The sequence below is a fragment of the Sparus aurata genome, chromosome 7, assembly GCF_900880675.1.
Source record: "Sparus aurata chromosome 7, fSpaAur1.1, whole genome shotgun sequence".
NCBI classification, from domain to species: domain Eukaryota; kingdom Metazoa; phylum Chordata; class Actinopteri; order Spariformes; family Sparidae; genus Sparus; species Sparus aurata.
The window spans coordinates 16,004,478-16,023,079 of record NC_044193.1 but is presented as its reverse complement, the minus strand read 5'-3'; the positions used below and the strand labels follow the sequence as shown (position 1 = coordinate 16,023,079).

General features: G+C 42.3%; 1 protein-coding gene and 1 long non-coding RNA gene across 2 annotated transcripts; both read right to left on the bottom strand.

Annotated features, from left to right (window-relative positions):
• si:ch211-117c9.5 (sodium- and chloride-dependent creatine transporter 1) lies at positions 1-16,230 on the bottom strand. Its single transcript, XM_030423072.1, has 14 exons — positions 15,603-16,230; positions 14,074-14,373; positions 9,473-9,604; positions 9,001-9,337; positions 8,542-8,674; positions 7,086-7,220; positions 6,872-6,975; positions 4,067-4,191; positions 3,833-3,945; positions 2,864-3,004; positions 1,721-1,823; positions 1,526-1,626; positions 1,276-1,446; positions 1-1,067 (listed from the first exon to the last, which is right to left on the bottom strand). Exons 1-14 carry the CDS (start codon positions 15,631-15,633, stop codon positions 939-941), a joined length of 2,055 nt encoding a protein of 684 aa, XP_030278932.1. The 5' UTR covers positions 15,634-16,230; the 3' UTR covers positions 1-938.
• LOC115585043 (uncharacterized) lies at positions 12,519-13,560 on the bottom strand. The gene is made up of 2 exons (XR_003984653.1): positions 13,402-13,560; positions 12,519-13,300 (listed from the first exon to the last, which is right to left on the bottom strand). It is a non-coding gene; the product is annotated as an uncharacterized LOC115585043 (long non-coding RNA).
• Positions 16,231-18,602: the final 2,372 nt, after the last annotated feature.

The following is an 18,602-nucleotide window of genomic DNA, read 5'->3' as shown; positions in this document are numbered from 1 at the left end:
CATCGTTATTTTGTCGTTTATTGCTTCTTTCCTGACATGGCATCAAGTCTCTTTCCCCTCCCCACCACCCAGTCTCCTGCTCCTTGCACAATTCAGTCTAAAGTTTCTCTCCTTCTCTTTAAGGTGGAAATACTGATCATCATCCCCTCCAAATATTAACACTGATTCACAGACCCTACAATACACTGGATACTTAAGTTAGTTCATAACACACAGCTGGAAGTGGTGATGCGTTGTCTCTTTTTGTTGAATCTTTGTTTTTTTATTTTTTACAAATGGAAGTTATTTTTGTACAGTTGATTAAGAGAATACAGAAAACAATGGCCACAAGCAATGTCACATGTGAATGAAGACACCACTGCCACGGTCCGACACATACCGCTCACCCCCTCTCACACATGCGCAAACACACACAAGCACACACTTGGACCATGGCATATCAGCAGCAGAAATGAGGTCTTTCATTGAGAAAGTTTTTTTTTTTTTTTTCCGGGATCTTTTAAGTTTCTGCAGCACAAAAAAATGGGGCGAGATGTCAGGACGGATGAGGTCGTGGAAACCATGACTGACGGGGAAAGCACAGAGAGGGAAGATATCACAACTACACTGGACACATCACACTCACAGGACGAGACGGGACAGCACAAAGGCGGGGAGCAGAGAGAGAAAGTCAGCGAGGTAGAGTCAGAAAGCAGAGCAGTGGGCGTATCAGCATGTGATGACTGTGTGGGTGTGTTTCAGTTCTTCTCCCATCTAATCTTTGGTCCATTTGTCCAGGGCTTTTCTGTATTTTTGTAACTATGGGGTGTGTTAATCTACGCTTTGCCCTCACCAGCCCTGTGTGGTGTGCATGTATTACGTGTAGTTTGTGTGTGAATGTGTGTGTGTGCTGATGACAAGGGCGACCGTGGCTCTGTGTTCTGTGGGGGCTCGGCGCGTCAGATGACACTTTCGAAGAGCAGCGTACTCTTGGTTCCTGCAGGGGGCAGCAGCTTGGCCTCGCTCTCAGGGGCCAGGTACTCCAGGTGATGTCTGCCCCATACTGGGGTGGTTAGGTGCTGCCACCGCTACACGGAAGAAAGTGAAGGGCACAGAGGTGATGAACTGTTCACTGGATGGATGCTTCAGCTGTCTCTAATGAGCCCTCGCTAATAAGTAATGAAATAATCAGCAAACCAAATAACAGACAGGGGAGGGAGGGCGGTATCCAAGGAGACGCATTTTTCTACCGATTACAAACAGAGACACACACACAGGAGAATGTGGCATACTGACCTCCCGCAAAGAGCCTTTGCAGCGTAGTAGTTTGTAGAGAACGGTGACGGGGATACAGAGCATAGAGGATAGGGCCAATGCCCAGCCAAGGGCTTCACCCCACAAGGGGTATGTGTACACATTGTTGTATTTCAGGGGTTTGTAGTTCACCACGTGGAACAGGAACACTGCCTACAGGCACAAAATATATCAGCTGTTTGCATATGGAAGGTAAAGCTGCTGGAGAAAACACACACAGAGCAGCACTCACCACACAGACAAAAGGCGTGATGTAGGACCAACACCACTTCATGTAGGGCAGGGGCTGATAGCCAATCATACGAGCCACGTCGTCCATGAAGCGGTCCGCTCCTGAGAGAAATTACATTAGGGATTATGTGATAATGCATCGAAATTGTGCAGTTTGTGCTGCAGTGTGTACTGTAATTGTACTGTGTTGCCTCACCATAGACCCATGCGATCACCACACACTCCCAGAAGGCCTGCCACAGCAAAGTGATGCCACTGGCAGAGTAGTAGTCAAACAGCTGGAAGACATACATCCCTCCCTGACAGGAACAGAGAGAGCAGTCAGCCTCAAGACCACCATGTTAATACTTTATGTGTGACCTATTTCCAGCCTTGTCTCCACTATTTAGGCTTTCATTCCAGTTCATTTCTAGCAGTGGTTTTCTTTGCCCAATCAAGCATCAGGTGAACAATCCATGTATTTTAAAGAAACAATGAACTAAATATGAATATTGATATGAGAAAATATATATATATATATATATATATATATATATATATATATATATATATATATAGTACGGTTTAGCCAAATTTGGCCAACTTGTTACCTATGATGGAGTACACATACAATATATCAAATAAATGAACTTATAAACATCACACTTTCCAGAATTATGTTTGGTATAAATATTTAAGTAATGTAGAAACATCGAACACTATTTTGTGTACTGAACATTTGATTTATATCGAACTGACTTGTGTGTCCAACCATGTTTGGGTTTTCATTTTACCAAAGTCAGAAATTTCTGGAACTTATTTACAAGTATGTTCATCATCCTATTATGTCTTAATTAAAAAAAATAAATAAATAAATAAAAAATAAAGGTTTTAAGACAGAAGCTGGCTCACACCACTCAAATAAGGGAGCTTATAGAGCTGATCCATTCATCCCGAATCACTTATTTGATTTTATTTTTTAAGTTTTGTACAGTGATAAGAAACGGAAATAATAAGTAAAAAAAGTATTGTGATATTTGATTTTGTCACCCATTCCTCACATTTATGAGGGGGGCGGCTGTGGCTCTGGGGTAGAGCCAGCGTCTTGTTATCGTAATGATAAATATAAATGTTATGAGATTAGGAGGGAGGTACCACAATAGAACTTTAAAATATGGTGCCATTATTCTGAGGACATATCATCCAGCCCAAGTAAAAATAAAAGTCTGCTAGCAAAACAATCTTCTGCTCAGAAGATAAGAGACTCGTCTTCATTGTCTTACAATCTGCCAGCCTCCAAATGAGAGCGTATCCCACCTAATTCTTAAGAATACATAACTCTCGGAAATCCTCACTGTACCTCAGTGACCATGGACATGTCGATGAGGAAGCAGATGACGCAGCAGATGGCAGCCACCACCTCTCGCCGCAGGGAGCCCAGGGCGGATTTAGGGGGTAGCATGTCCATGATTCCCGTGATCAAACCCTCGACCCCAACAAACTGAGGAAGAAAGTAAATAGGTAGCAGAGACAATGAGAGAGGGAGACAGTGGAGGCTTTCTGCATGAACAGTGGTTTTCTACTAATAAAATATGCAGTATATACAATAAAACCCTGAAAGACTTGTTAAATATGTAAAATGATAATTATAAGTAGAATTAAGTTGTGTAATACCCTGACGACACTACTAATGTGCTGCAGATGTATCTGACATGTGACCAAGATTTTGGTGGTGAGTATGTCAGCTGGAATCCAGATTCTTTCCCTCCCTGTGCTGGAATGTTTACGAGTGTCTTGACTGTACAAAAACATATTTCCTCCTCCAGAATGAGCTGAAAAGACAACAGCTGTGCAGCTATTTTTTTACATCATTAGCCAGAAATGGCAGCATGTGCACAGCCAATGTGGCTATGGCAGGAAAAAGAGAGATGGATGGAGAAGAAATGAGGGAGAGAATGGAAAGTGAGAGTAAATGAATGGATTGGAGAGTGGACAGACGGTCTCTGTGTGAATCAGACAGAAGCTCATTGACAAATCCCTGGGCTGTAAAACAATGGATGTAGGCACTGGCTCAAACAGACACACAACAAACAGGCTGCTAAGAAATGCAATGCTAAAACTGGACGTGATGCGTCTCAACTGTTTGTCGCTCTTGAATGAGAGGAAGTGAGAGAAAAAGAAATGTAGATAGGCTTCTATTTAAAATGCTACATAATCAAGAAGACAGTAAAATACAGATGCAAGATCCTCGAAGATAAATGCCCTCTGTAATGCGTTAAGACGTGCATGTAAACAAACAAACTCAAATGTGTAAATGGCCAGTATTTACCTGGCTGTCCAGGCCCAGTATGAGCAACATAAAGAAGAAAAGTGCAGCCCAGAGTGGCGCCAGAGGCATCAGAGTCACAGCCTTGGGGTAGGCTATAAAGGCCAGGCCTGGACCTGCACATTAAGAAGTAGTTAGTCATAAGCAGACATGGAGGGAATACAGCTCTCACTGTCAATACTGGGCTCAGTACACTGGGTTTAAGGCAACCGATTCACACGGAAGCTGTATTCTTACCACTCTCAGCTACCTTACTGATGTCCACGCCTTGCTCTGCAGCCATGAAGCCCAGCACAGAAAACACCACAAAGCCTGCGAAGAAACTGGTTCCACTGTTGATGATCGCCAGCAAGAACGCATCCCTACAGACAGAGGAAGAGAGAAAGGGGGAGAGACAGAACAGGACATTGTGAGCAAAAGATGCACTCTAATATGCTGCAACATGAGGCTCATGTAAGACATTAAAGACAAGCACTGGCAGCAGAAGAGATGGACGGATGGTGAATTGGGGATCAATAGCAATTTCTCTGAGAGCGGTTGTTGCCTGTGTAGTTGGCAGGTAGAGAGCAGAGACCAAATAATGCAATGGGGCGTCTGTCTACAGGTCTGAGGGGGGGGAAAGTGAAAGGAAAATCCCACAATGACTACTCGCTCCATGATATAAATATATCCAACATTATGATTATGAATGTTGGAGATCTAATTCTAATAACATCACTGATATCTGGTCCACATAGTGAGGACTGACCTTCTGTTAATCCACAAAAGTCAAGTGCAGCTGGCCAAGAATCCTTCCTGATATAAAGAATGTATAAACAAGAGTTGCACCATGATGATTATTATGACACCGCTGCAGCTGTGTTCAGAGGCAAAATCCACGCAGTCTACGTCAATAGGCTCTATCAGTCTAAAACAGTACTGGAATGCTTTTCAATATGTAAAATCAAAACAACTCAGAGTGAGTGTTTGGTTTAAGAAAACAGACCATGTCATGACCACACTTATTTAACAAGACAAGGCTACAGCCACACAGCCCTATGAGGCAATAATAGAGACAACATCACACTTACTGTTGACCCTTACAACTACTACTGTAGATGCCCCAAACTGATTTCAGTCCGAGCTCGTCAGACTCTGTTCGACACAGCCAGACCTGGCTCAGCTACTGTCAGTCTAAAGATCAGGTTAGAGTAGAAAAGAAGGGGTTTGTACAATGCCTTGTCTGACCACATCAAAATGAACTACATTTAGGTGGAGTTAAAGCTGGCCGTCATACAGAGGGGGGATGTACGATATTGTTGATATTAGACATTCAGAGTGGTTGTTAGAAAGAGAAGTTCTATCCTTGGCTTCAGTCCGCCTCAGGAGTGGGGGAGATCACTGTGTGTACTAGGCTTGCAACAGTATGAGATTCTGATGGTATTACACAATTCTTACAAGTATTATTATCGTTACAGTTACCCCTAATGAATGAAAACAGGGGGGTTTTTGGTAAAACAAACCCTGTCTTGGAATGTAATAAAATATTATGTCCTAACGGACGAGAAACTTGATATAGAGTTAAAATATTATTTTTAATAACATTAATACAGTAGAATTTAATACCATAGAACATGTACATCGTATGGTAACAGAAATTGTATATTTCTGTAATCCTTCTGTGAAGAGTGGTGGGAATGTCGGGCCGACGGTTTTGGGAAGTTACACCAACTGTCGGAAACAGACAACTGTAATCCAATGTCAGAATGGTGTGGTTGGAGGGGGTTTCCGAAGTCAATCAACCATACAACAAGCACTTTTAACGGAGTATACGTGCCACATAAAGTATACTTTAGCCTTAGGCTACTTTGGATACCTTCTGCTTTGAGCTGAATGCTAAGATTAGTGTGCTATCATCTGATAACAACTATTGGATGGCAAACTTTAGGTCTTAAACAACAAGCAGCTCCAGTGCTTGTGATTTAATGGCATCTAGCAGTGTAGTTGCAGACTGCAACAAATTGAACATCCCTGGTCTCACCCTCCCCTAAAACCTTGAAAATTGAGAAAAACCCTCTTAAGTGCCAGTGTTTGGTTTATCTGTCATGGGCTACTGTAAAAACATGACTCATTTGGTAAAAAAAACACCTCAATAATTATTAGACTCAGGTGACTATACAATAATGATTTGGAATATCATATTTCTGCCAATCAAGATCCCCTACGTAACAAGTCAAGTCATGTAGTCTGAAAGCAACTGAATAAGACCTGAGGACTCCTGAGTCCTAAATGTAGTACTGACTGGCCACTGTGAGCAGTTTAAATACACATTTCTTCAGCCATTCCAGCTATTCCTGGGCTTCCCTAAGTGTGTGTGAGAAACAGAGCTGAACTGACATACCTCAGAATCTGAACTCATCCTTTAACTTCCAATTAAGGTCAAGGAAGAGAAAATGTAAGATGGCAGGATATTCATGAGGCTCCTCCTTTTATGGGCATTCCAAATATGCATGCAAGTGCTGAGATTTACAAAAACAATTATCTGTTACATCTACGGAGCAAACTACCTTGTAAAGGTCTGAACATGTTTACATATCTACCAAACATGCCAGCCAACACAAACAGCAATAGAGAGGCCAACAGTTCACAGACACAATGTAAATCATGTCTTTCTTTTTCTGAAAACATTTTGGAATGATTGTTAGAAAATAAAAAAAAAAAGCTTGTTGCATATAATCAGGGTTTGACGGCACTGCTATGACTCTTCTTGGCAGCCTATTTGCATGTATCTTGATCAGGGAGAGAAATTCATTTACATCTGAAATGTGAGTGCATGGAGGTATTTGGGCCTTCAATCATACTTCCTGCACAGTCATACAGTGCAGTGTATTTAAGTCTAGTGGTTCTGGCAAATGCAGATAACAGCACAGACCTTACAATACCACATCTATTCAACCAAATTAAAAGGGTATTCAAAGGAGAAAGGATGTGATCTTTTGGCACTTTATAATAGAGTCAGACAAAAAAGAAAGCCTATATGTACATATGTATGTATAGACTTACTGGTAACAGTTGTTATGGAAGCGGTTATAGCTGCCCAGTGCAGTCAGGGCACCCAGTCCGATGGCATAGGAGAAGAAAATCTGGGTACCGGCATCAATCCACACCTATGACATATGGAATAATCCGAATAATGTTTCACAATCTGTTGACCTGCGTTTCTTAGATGCTGATGTCTGCATTTACCATGTTTTCTCTAGACAACGCAAAATTATACCTGTGCTTCTCCAAGTTTGGACCAGTCAGGTTTAAGGTAGTAAACAATCCCATCTATAGCTCCAGGTAGAGTGACTCCGTGGGCCAAGAGAACGACCAGAACCAGGTAGGGGAACAGAGCTGTGAAGTACACAACCTACAGAAAGATGAAAGAAGAGTGCCATGAAGTACACTTCTTGATACCGTAGCATAAATTTGTGAGGAGGTGTTTGAGTACTATGCATCAGAACTTGCATTAAGTAAAGTAGAAAACTCCAAAGTACACCCTTCAAACATTTACACTCCTCATATTACATGAAGTAACTAAGTACACAGGAAAATGTAATCAAATGATCAATTTTTACAAGCTAGCAGGAAAAGTTTAGTGCTTATCAACATGGTCCATCTGCTATGGTGAAATGTTTCAACATATCTGTACCCAAGTATGTTTTTATCACTTTGATTAAGCAATTACCTTCTTTGCAAATACTCAAGTCTTAAGTAGAAGCCCATTAGGTCCTTCCTGTAGTGGATGTGTAATGGGCCCTGTCATGTTACTTTGAAGAAAAGGTAGCCTGTAAATGGAAAGCCAGACAATTTGTAAACCTCCTGCAATAGCAGGGGTTTTTGGCAGACCTTTTCAGAAAGTAGTCTTTGTAAAGTTATGCCGCGAAAGCCGCCCCCTGCTAACCTACAAGAAGCATCAAGTCCCCTGCTAAATCACTCTGGTAAAAGCAAAGTAGTGAGAAAGCACATATTTGCCTTGATCTAGGGCGAACATGGGCAAAAAAAAGCCCCTTTGCAGCTCTCAAACATCTACACGGTGGAAAGTTACTAATCGGCTTACAGCTGGCCAGCTGGATCAAGCTCCTTCATTATTTTTTTAACTCGCTCTACGAGCTTTGGCTACTCTGGAGACACAAGTATGCAAATACAGACCTCTCCATGTGCTACAAAATGAGGATGTATTCATTATGCTAATGTTTGAGAGCAATCACATTAAAATGATAGAGTAGTAGGCATCTTCTTTCAACTACTGAATAGAAGTCACCCTGAACAATATGCATGTACAGTATAACATAACAGGGATTGGCTGATCAGTCGAAGATTATAGCCTGACTGAAACTTTTAGCTGCACATAAACATGAATACTTGTCAGCAAAAAGCTCCACAAACTCCACAATAAACATTTGAAGAATAAACGTGCGTGCTTACAATTGTGTTCATATGTGTTTCAGTCTAGACACTGATCTTCTCTGTATACCAAAGCCGATTTGGGGTCAAAGGGCAAAATGCTGCAATTATTTAAACCTTTGCATGAAGCCATGCGAATATAAGTCTATACTCTATAACCTCTGGCAGTGGCAAGTAACATTTCATGTATGCTAAAGCCTTAAATACTTGTTTGCACGGCATAAACCCAAAAAGTGACATGTAACACGAAGAATCTAGAATTGTACAGCCAGAAAACACTTTACCTTGCCAGTAGATTTGACTCCTTTCCACATGCAGAAGTAAACAATGATCCAGACGGCTATGAGACATAGCACCATCTCATAGCTGATGTCACCAGGCTCGTGAAGCCCACCAGAAAGACGGAGCACTTTACGCCTAAGAGGAAGAGGACAGAGAATTGAATTATATTTAAATATATTCTGCAAGTCAAATGAGGCTTTCATAGGGCCTTGTTAAAACCTGATAAATGTCAGTGAAAATATTTATATATTTTGTAACTGACATAAAGCCAGATCAGAACAAAGGTCTGCATGACAGGAAACTTTGGGTACATGTCAATAACACCCCTAAAATTCAATTTGGTAGTGGTTTAATGTCTTAAAATCTTTATGGCTTTGACTTAAAAAAATAAAATGATTAAGGCTGATGCCACACTGCTCAACTCCTCCATGACAATTCCCAGACAAGTCATTATGACATACTCCCAAAACTCGATGACAGGGGAGCGCATGCCCTCAGCCTCTGCGCAGCTGCCGTTGAGGAGGAACTGGGCTGCAGACAAGTTCAGCGGGGACGTGGAGGAGAGGAGGTTGTTGGGGGTGGCAGCAGATGATGGCAGAGCCTGCTGGCCAGTGCTGCGGTTGTGGCAGGCGCGGCGGAAGTCCTGCGTGCAGTTGAGGGTGTTCCAGGGGTGTCCGCAAGTGGCCCAGGGCAGCGGGGTGGTGAAGGAATGGAAGAGAAAGTAGAGGCCCCACACCAGAATCATGATGTAGTAGGTGTTACAGAAGAACACTATCACCATGGAGGCCAAGCCCAGACCTAACAGACAGTGGGAGACGCGGCAAAAGGAGGTATGTTGTATGTAGTTTACAAATCAGAGATGATGAGCAAGCAATAAAATTAGTTTATATGATTGTTAAATATGATTGTCAGACACTATACAGAGACAAGTACCTTTAAAGAGGGGTGCGATGTTCCATGCAGAAACCCCTCCCTGCTTCATGAACTGTCCCAGTGCAATCTCCAGGAAGAAGACTGGGATGCCCCCGATGAACACAATCAGCAAGTATGGGATCAGAAAAACACCTGCAACACACAGATTCATCACATGGTCACAATCACAACACTCTATCTAAACTAACTCATATTGTGAAATACTTTCTTATCACTGGCCGACCATTCAATATCACTTATAATCACTATAATTACTTCTGTTCCAAAGAAAAGGTTTGGCATCAGGTGGTTTATTGCCCTGGGCGTACGCAATGATGATATTAACAGTATCAAATCAATAAATTCCTTGTCATCGCACTTAAAGACATCACATATGTGGAATTATTTATGCTTCAAACAGCAGTTGTTTCAGGAGGAAACGTAAATGTTTCAATAAAAGTTTGACTGGTATGTGTAAGGTTTGTTGCTCTGAGACTTCTTTTTCATATACTACAAAGAGTACAAGAGTGTGAGTCAATCATATGCCCAGTAAGTAATAGAAAATTATAATATTCCACGTAGTCTGACCCTTTTTAAAAAGAAAACAAAAAGTAATTTTGAGGTGGACAACAAAGGTCTCAAACATGAGACAATGTGATTACATGACCAGAGAGACTTAATCAAACCTCTGGCCTCCAAAACACCCTTTAGTTAAGTAATCTGAGTTTGATTAATTAACAAAAATAAAAAGTATTATAACACTTCACTCTCTGGTGATTGATCTTAGCTTGGATCACTACCCTCATTACGCCTTGCCAAGGAGGTTTGTCCTCACGATTACAAAAATAACAACCTAATAAATTTACACTAACTTGGATGAAGGACAGGTCTCGGCCTAGAATTGACACCATGAACCTCTGGACATTTCGACATTTTTGTCAATTTCTTAGGGAATATTGCATGGATCTTGATTAAAAATAGATTTTTCAAAACAAACATTTAGATACAGCAGATAAAACATGTTGTTGCTGATACTGGATATAGGCTTTATTCAATTAAAGAGAGCTTTCGGGCCTTGACGGAGGTACGCGCTCCACTAAGTACCATTCTAGTATTTTATGTTCAATGGTGTGAATGGACTGAATTGGTAGGCATTAGATTGATGCCAAGTGTCAGTGATGACAAGAAAAGAACAGCAATGGACAGGAGGAGAAAGAGGTTTGCACATTTTAAAGTGAGAATTATCACAACACCATCACAGCAAATATCCTCAACATCGTCTAAAATTGTCAGAATTATTTCAGTTCGTTCGTTCGTTCGTTCGAATTATTTCAGTAACATTACATAAAGCTATTCATCAATGGTGAGTTTTTGTTTTTTAAAGTTAAGAGACTCAAGGAGGATATAGTGATACTGGCAGAACTTCAGCAGAAGAAAATCTGAGCAAGAGGTCGTGTTTATCAAGTCTTTAAGGACACAGGCTGCACAAACATTGGCATGGCTCGTATTAATCAAGCACTCAATGCAACAAGAAACAGTCAAGAGGAGGGGGAAGCAATAAAGGGCAAAAGAGCCAGGGACAAGGTTAGACAAGGCCACAGATAACAGATGCATTGACAGTGTACGTGGGAGATTAGTGCATCGTCTCCCATTCCGCCAGTGTGGACAGTTATGGTAAGTATTGTCCTTGAACTTGACAGCTGCACGGAGCGGAGGCAGACAAAAGACTATCAAATGAAGACAGAAAGTGAGACAACAGACCCCGGCAGGAGTTGTTAGTCCAGATAGAGACATTGAGGAGTTCTAATCATTTTGATTAGTAGTCGTTTGGCCTGAGGCATTTAGTCCGTGCTCAGTTTCGTCTATAAATAATCTCTGTTTTGTATTCCCATACTGTAGCAGAGGCTTGTCAAGGATCAGGAATACACAGTAGAGACAAAATGAAAAAGGTGGCACAGGTCATTTAACTCATGTAATCCATTTGCAATGATTTGCTTTGTATTGTAACATACTGGGTGATGCCACTACAGTGCGCAGATGGAAGGGAATCACATGACCAGCCATGACGCAGAGCAGAGAGAGGCTAAGAAGAAAGGAGGGAAAAATGGATACATCAGAGGAGAGAGAGGCAGAGAAACTGGGACGACGCTGTGCTGGAGCAGGTTCAACAAATACAAAAAATGACACAGCAAGCAAGGCATCGACCTGGTTGTCTCCGCAGCCGTGCTACTGATTGACAATTTGTGCCTCATTCAGTTCATCATTCTTTATGTCATTCTCTGAGAGCAGAGGGCTGCAGCCTTATATGGAAACATTCGTGAGAGTGAGTCTAAGAGAGAAAGGGGTGGGAGAGCGGGAGAGAGACAGAGAGAGAGAGAAAGGGAGAGAGATGCAATGGGAGGCGTGAATGGAATGAATGGAGAAAATGCTTTCAGTGACATATCCCATGATATTGGCCAAATCATTGAGGAACTGTATCCTTAATAGGCTTAAGTAAATCCGCTTTAATCATAACCGGACCAGACACATCAGGCCCAGCAGTCGAGGTGCAAATAAATAAATAAAGGAGATTTGAGTATTATTTCCACGCATTCATTTTGGCATTCATCTAGTGCCGTCTCCAAAGTGTGTCCTTGTTTCAGTGACAAACAGCTCTGACTCAGAGCCCAAGCCCTTATCTGATAACATTGTGGTGCTTACAAGGTGTACCCTGGGTCATTCAAAGACGTAAAACGAAGCACTGTGGCTGCGGACGTGGCTGCGCCGACGCTGAAGGGGAGTAAAAGGACGGGCACAGTCACAGGACGTTTATTGTGTGACATATCCATCTGCCTCCTTATCAACGGGCGAGTGGGAGAGAGCACCTTTGTATGCTACATGAGTGCTGGGCAGGAGCACACAGGGGGTGGACTGTGTGAGGCAGGCCATTGTTATACGATACCACAAGGTGGGTATCAGAGCCATGGGTCACAAGACACACACACATGAGGGAGAGAGAGGGCTGGGCTAAGACACACGCACGCACACACACGCACGCACACACACACACACACACACACACACACACACACACACACATCCAGTTTAATTTCAACGTTACACCTCATAAAAAAATAGTAAAGGGGGTAGGGCAGAGATAAGACATGTCAAGGCCAAAAGAGGCAGGAAGGGGAGGTTACTGTTGGACAAGTTGGCATACATTTAAACAGAAAAGGATATGGAGAAAGTTACGTAACAACACAAATAACCATATATGCAAGTGAGAGAGCAGCAGGCACACCATAGGGCAAACTGTACAAAGCATGTCTGTTAAGCAACAAGCAGCTATGATAAATACAGTGGAACCACGTGCTTTTCAGCTACGTGCTCACAGCCACGCAGGCCATGCTTTCCCTACCTATCCCGCCTATTAAAATATTACGTCTCCTCATGCCGTTTCCCTGTTGTCCTACTAACTGTCAGAAGTTCACCTTAACTGTTAAAACAAGGACGACTCTTAGATTTGGGAAACTTTCTGGATGTAGATTCTTCTTATTCTTGAACATGTGCATTGTACTATAGATAACAGCAGCTCTAAACCTTTCCTTAACTTGAGAATGATATTTCATTATATTCTATATAAGAGTGCGTAAGAAGTTTTCTCGATTTTCATTGAATTCAGCTCAACATTCAACACAATCACCACAATGAAATTAGAAGACAAAATCAGCACTTGAGGCCTGAGTCCCACCCTTTCTTAGTAGACATACTGGACTTCTTCACCAACAGAACCTAAACAGTTGGGATTGTCAGGCAACACAGGAAAAGAAGAAGTTGTCCTGGATTTCCTCACCAACAGACCCCAAATAGCTGGGATTTTCAGACAACACAGGAAAATAAGTTGTCTGCACGTTAACATGTGAAAGTTTCCAAAAGGTTTCTAAATGTAACATTTATGGCCAATGACACACCTCTTCCAGGGGACCCTCAGGGCTGTGCCTTGACCCCCTCGACAAGTTTCCTGATGAGGTCACAGGGGAAATTATTATATTAATTGTGATATTTCCAGTGCTTGCCGGAACTAGCGCAAATAACAAGTATCATAAAAACTGATGCACTGGTGGCACTTTTATGCTTTAGAGGCATTAGCTAAGTGGACAAAACAATAGTTATAGTGTTGGTAGTATAACTTGATAAAGTCTTCATGAATGAATGACACAGCGTATGCTACAGGGATTAGCGTCCTGTTACCATGGAAAAAGGCAATTCTGGTTAGGTAAAAGGATGCGCCGGAAGTCGTGCCGCTAATTTGCGCAAGGTATCCTGGGGGATAGGAATAAGGTTGACAGGATAGTGAGTGATTAAGTTTTAAAACACCAAAATCACTGGCCAGATTGCAAACAACACTTATGTAAAGATGTTATGAAATTTACTGAGTGTGGCACAGTGAGTAGCTTGTTAATTGATATGAAATACTCCACGACCTGTGCTTGTACAGAAACACTCTCTACTTGTGTGTATCAACCTTGAAATTAGTTCCTAAGGACTTGATTGAGTTTGGGAGATTCTTCATATGTTAATTAAAATAGTGTTCATTTGAGCATTCATAAAAAAGAATTCTCCACAGTTCTCCTGAAGCTCACCTCCTCCATTCTTGTAGCAAAGGTAAGGAAACCGCCACACGTTGCCCAAGCCGACAGCAAAACCGACGCAGGACATGATGAAATCCATCTGTCTGGTCCAAGTTTCCCTCTCCACAGCTGGTACTGCTAAAGCTCCATTTCCTGCTCCAGCTGCAACCCCATCCTGGGTCTGCGGTGGGCCAGCCCCTCCGCCCTCTCCACACCCTGGGCCTGCACCAGGCACAGGCACGAGGGGGTGAGCTGACCCGCCCTCCTCCTCAGACAGGGTCCCTGCCTCTAACTGGGGGAGACTGATATCACCTGGAGAGGAAAAGATGTGCAACCGTCAGAGAAGAGAGAAATGTAAGGAAGAAGGCAAGGAGATCGAATGGAAATCAGTAGGTAAAGCACCACATTTTTAGTACTTGTATAAAACGCATTCACAACTTCACGACATGTTACACGTCAGCACTGGAGACAGACGCACCACAGTGTCAGACTTGTACTGAATGGAGGAGGGAGACTCCATGGTTTCCATTCACGCGTCAGTACAACCATAGCCAATAAGTGCAATCGTCCACTAAGCCTTAACAGGGCTGACATACTTAATTTACAAGATTCTTTATTGCATAAACTGCCCTTACACGGTTAGCATTTGGGCTATAATCTTGTTGCACATGTACTGGCATCACTAAACCCTCCCCCGATGCTCTTCTCCTCTCTGCCTGTCTCACTGACAGAGTGATTAGTGTGCTGCGGTACAACACAGCAGAGAGCAGGTACATCTCCAGCTCCTCCGTCACTCACAAAGCTCTCATTTTCTCTATTCAACACACACACGCGTGGCTGACTGAACGAACGCCTACACTCAAACACAGTCAAAAGCAGCATGTGTGTGTGTTTGTCTTCATTCCTGCCATTCGATGATGATGATCAGTCAGCCGCTCTGTGCTGGATGCAAAGCAAGGCAGCTGAATCCAGATCAGAGCAGTTTGAGGGTGTGTGTGTATGTGTATGTGTGAGTGTGTGTGTGAACAGAGGAGGGGAAAAGAGTGGGGAATGTGAGGGATGTCAACTTAATAATAGGACACCTGTGGGTTTGAGACACTGTGAGGAGGGTTTGTGATCTTTTAAGGCTAATCAAACAGATTACTTGTAAGGTTAAAATAATCTGTTTTTTCGAGCGTAAACGGGTCTGTGTGGGAAACCTGAACCTCATGACACTGATGTTAAACTTGAGAATCATTTCTTTGTGGAACAACATCTTCTGTATCTCCACCGCAAGAGACCACATGCAGCTTGAAATATGACTTCTACGCAGTTAAATCTGCTCTGGTGTTAATTAAGACATAAGTGGATGTAAATTGATGATGAGGAACGCAGACACATAGTGCAGCTGGGTTGCTCTGATAATGACAAATGTGAAAGGCTGAGGCAGGGATGCTCTTATAACCCATCAGCATGTGGTCCTGTTTAAGCTAGTGGCTGGAGCCCATGGTGAATAATAATAAGGCATTAATAAAGCAGTGGTGGTCATTCATTATACTCACCTTGGCTGTTCTCTTCCAACTCAGGTGACATGTTGTTGGGTTAGCAGCACAGAAATAGGTTTGACTGTTATCTGGTTGGAGTCAGGGAGCTGCTGAAGTTGTGTCACTGTGGCCAGCTAACGAGGCACCCGGCGGGCTCACAGAGGCAGACAGGGAGATGTAACGCTAGCCACGGCGGGCAGAGCTCCAGTTGTCTCTTTGATTTTTTTTTTTTCCCGAGTTTGTTATTTCGCCTTGTCGAAATTTTCTTTTCGTTTTCTTTTTTAAAAGTCGCAGTTTTTTTTGTTTTTTTTTCAAAGATTAACACGCAGTTGGAAACCCTCAGCTCAGCTAAGAGATGGAAAAATGTCACAAGGCGCCGCAGTCAGTTGAGCCGTTGACAAAGGGAGATTCAAAAGCAGTCGACGAAGCACTTGAAGGTAAGCCTGAAGAATCTCATGGATAACGGTTAGATGAAAAGTATACTGCGCCTTAGGGTGAAGATGTTCTCATCAAAGGAAAAAGCCCAGTCAGAAGTCCGTGAACCTGAACGTGATGCCGTAGCTTCGACAGACGAAGAATGCGATCTGCCTCTGCCCCACCACGGTCCGTTAGCTGTGACGGACGCTCCCCCCGCCTCCTCGTGCCGCCGGCGGCCGTGATTGGCTGAGGCCGGCCCAGTGCGGTGCGCACAGCATCAGCAGCAGCGCTCAGTCAAAACGACCAGAGTCACAAGGATGTCTTTATGGCACTGCGCGCGTCCTTGACCTGAAAGCACACAAATAACTGTAGAGAAATGTCCCAAAGCGCTGTCGGGGGGCGTTTGGCTCTGGTAATTTTTTTGCTCTCCAGACGGCAGGGAGCAGACTGACTTTCCTTCCACCTTCACTGGGGCATTTGTGCTGTCTCCACAGGGGTGTAGCTAGGATTTCTGGTGCCCACATACTTTGCCATGACATATCCTGTAGGAATGTTGTGCCCCCCCCCCCCCCGCTGCAATCTCTGTAATCTTTACCAAACAGTGAAGGATGCTTGAAGGGATAGCTCGGTTCTTTTCTTACACTATCTCAACTGTCTTCTACTGCAGGTAACACGCAATAAGTACCTCATACAACCCCACATGAAAAAAAACCCGAACTATGCCTTTAATTCTCCACAAGCACTGTGGCTGGGGGCAGAATAAAAAACTCCAGGAGAGCATGTGTTGTGGGTTGGGTTTAAAAGTATGTAGATTTGCCTTTACAAACTTGATAAATGAACTCTCTTTGCTTCCGTGACTGAATAAACAAACTGGCCTTGAAGGACAACACAGTTTCATACTGTTTTAATTTGTTTATATTTGGCTGACCCTGCCACCTTTCAAGCTTCAATCAGTGTTCTAGGGAACCTTATATTCCTGAGAACAGCTTGTTAATTCAGCTATTGAAAAAAAAAAGGTATTTCTGAAGTTGTATCATTACCACATTTACACTGTAAATATTACAATTCCAAGTTCAAATTTCTCCTCCAAAACTACATAGTGCCGCTCTAACCCGCAAGCACTGTGGCCTGAGGGAATTAAAAAGTCACAAGAGTATGTGTTTGGTTTAAAGGTGCACCATTTACTTATGGGGAACAGAAAGAGCTCCATTGACTGACTTTTTATGAGTAAACAAACTACATAAATAAACTGTCTTTGCTTTCAAGACTTAAATAAACCAAATAAACAAACTGCTCTTAAAAGGAACAGGACAATTTCATACTGTTTTATTTTGTTTAAAGCTGGTGGACCCTGCCACATTTCTAGCTTCAAACAGTGTTCCGGGTTACCTAATTTTCCTATCACAACAGCTTGTTTATTGAGCTGTGGAAAATATATACATTCAGGTTTTTTTTTATCTAATGCAAAAAAAACCTTGGAAATGGAAATAACATGATACCACCAGGTAATGCGTTATTACAGGCACTAGTAAGTAGTATGGCATAAAATGTGTGTAGAATGGTGTTTAAATAATGGACGAATAGCTCCCAGTCAATATTGAATAGTAGCATTTTGCTTGAAATGTCCATTCCTAATCTAAATGTTTTCTCTCATATGTTTATGTATTAAGAAGAGGGGAGGTATATGTTTTTTTAACCAGGATAATCTTAATTCCAAAATGGTTTGGAATTAACATTACAGTAATGTTTTCACTTACCTCTCAGTGCTTCCATATGGTAGTAGGACAAAGTGTAACTCTGCCTGCCTTGCTCAGATAATGAAAAACTATAAACAACTTGGGTAAGTACATATTTAAAGAGCAATTTTACCTCACAAAAAATGAAACAGCACAAATGATTATTCAAATTGTAGTTCTTCAAAAATGGTTTTGCCTCCACCAAGGAGGTTATGGTTTTCGCCCATGTCCATCTGTCAACACACACAAAAACTACTGAATAGACCCAGAATAGACCTTATTGACGTTTGGTGCAGACTCGGATAAATGGCCGAATTTATCTGGGCCTATTTAGATGGCTGATGGGAGAGAAAAATTTGATGCAGAGCCATATAAACGCTCAGATCTCGCAGATTCAGGTTTTATTTGATACTGGATTAGGCTTGATTTAATTAAAGGGGCCATGTTGAAGGTATGTGCTCTTCTGAGTTCCACTTTAGTTTTACACAAGAAAAATCTGCCAGGCCAAATCAAACCTTGCGGCAGGCCAACTTTGGATTGTGGGCTTCACTTTGGGACACCCCGGTTTGGAGTGTCAGTTTCAATCCGCAATGTGTAGCTTCCATCATGAAATAGGGATTTTTGAGTGTACATGTTATTATTATTTTAAAACTTTTTTAAAATTCATATTTGAATATATTGTCTGTTGTTTTCAGTGTGCTATGGGCCTTCCTCTTGTGTTTTTAATAAAGTCATTATCTATTTGTCTGTCTGTAACAAGACACAAGAAAGGGTTATAAATCAATATGTCTATGCTTCTACACAGAGTGGACTCTGGAACTGGAGCCAACAGGATGCTAGCGCAGCAGTTGTCAATTAAATCACA

Excerpts from the sequence above, each read along its gene's own strand:
- si:ch211-117c9.5 (XM_030423072.1), bottom strand. The coding sequence starts at position 15,633 with ATGTCACCTGAGTTGGAAGAGAACAGCCAAG. Across the intron at positions 4,192-6,871 it reads TTCCATAACAACTGTTACCA|GGATGCGTTCTTGCTGGCGA; the intron begins GTAAGTCTATAC and ends CTCTGTCTGTAG. Across the intron at positions 1,068-1,275 it reads GCAAAGGCTCTTTGCGGGAG|CGGTGGCAGCACCTAACCAC; the intron begins GTCAGTATGCCA and ends TCTTCCGTGTAG.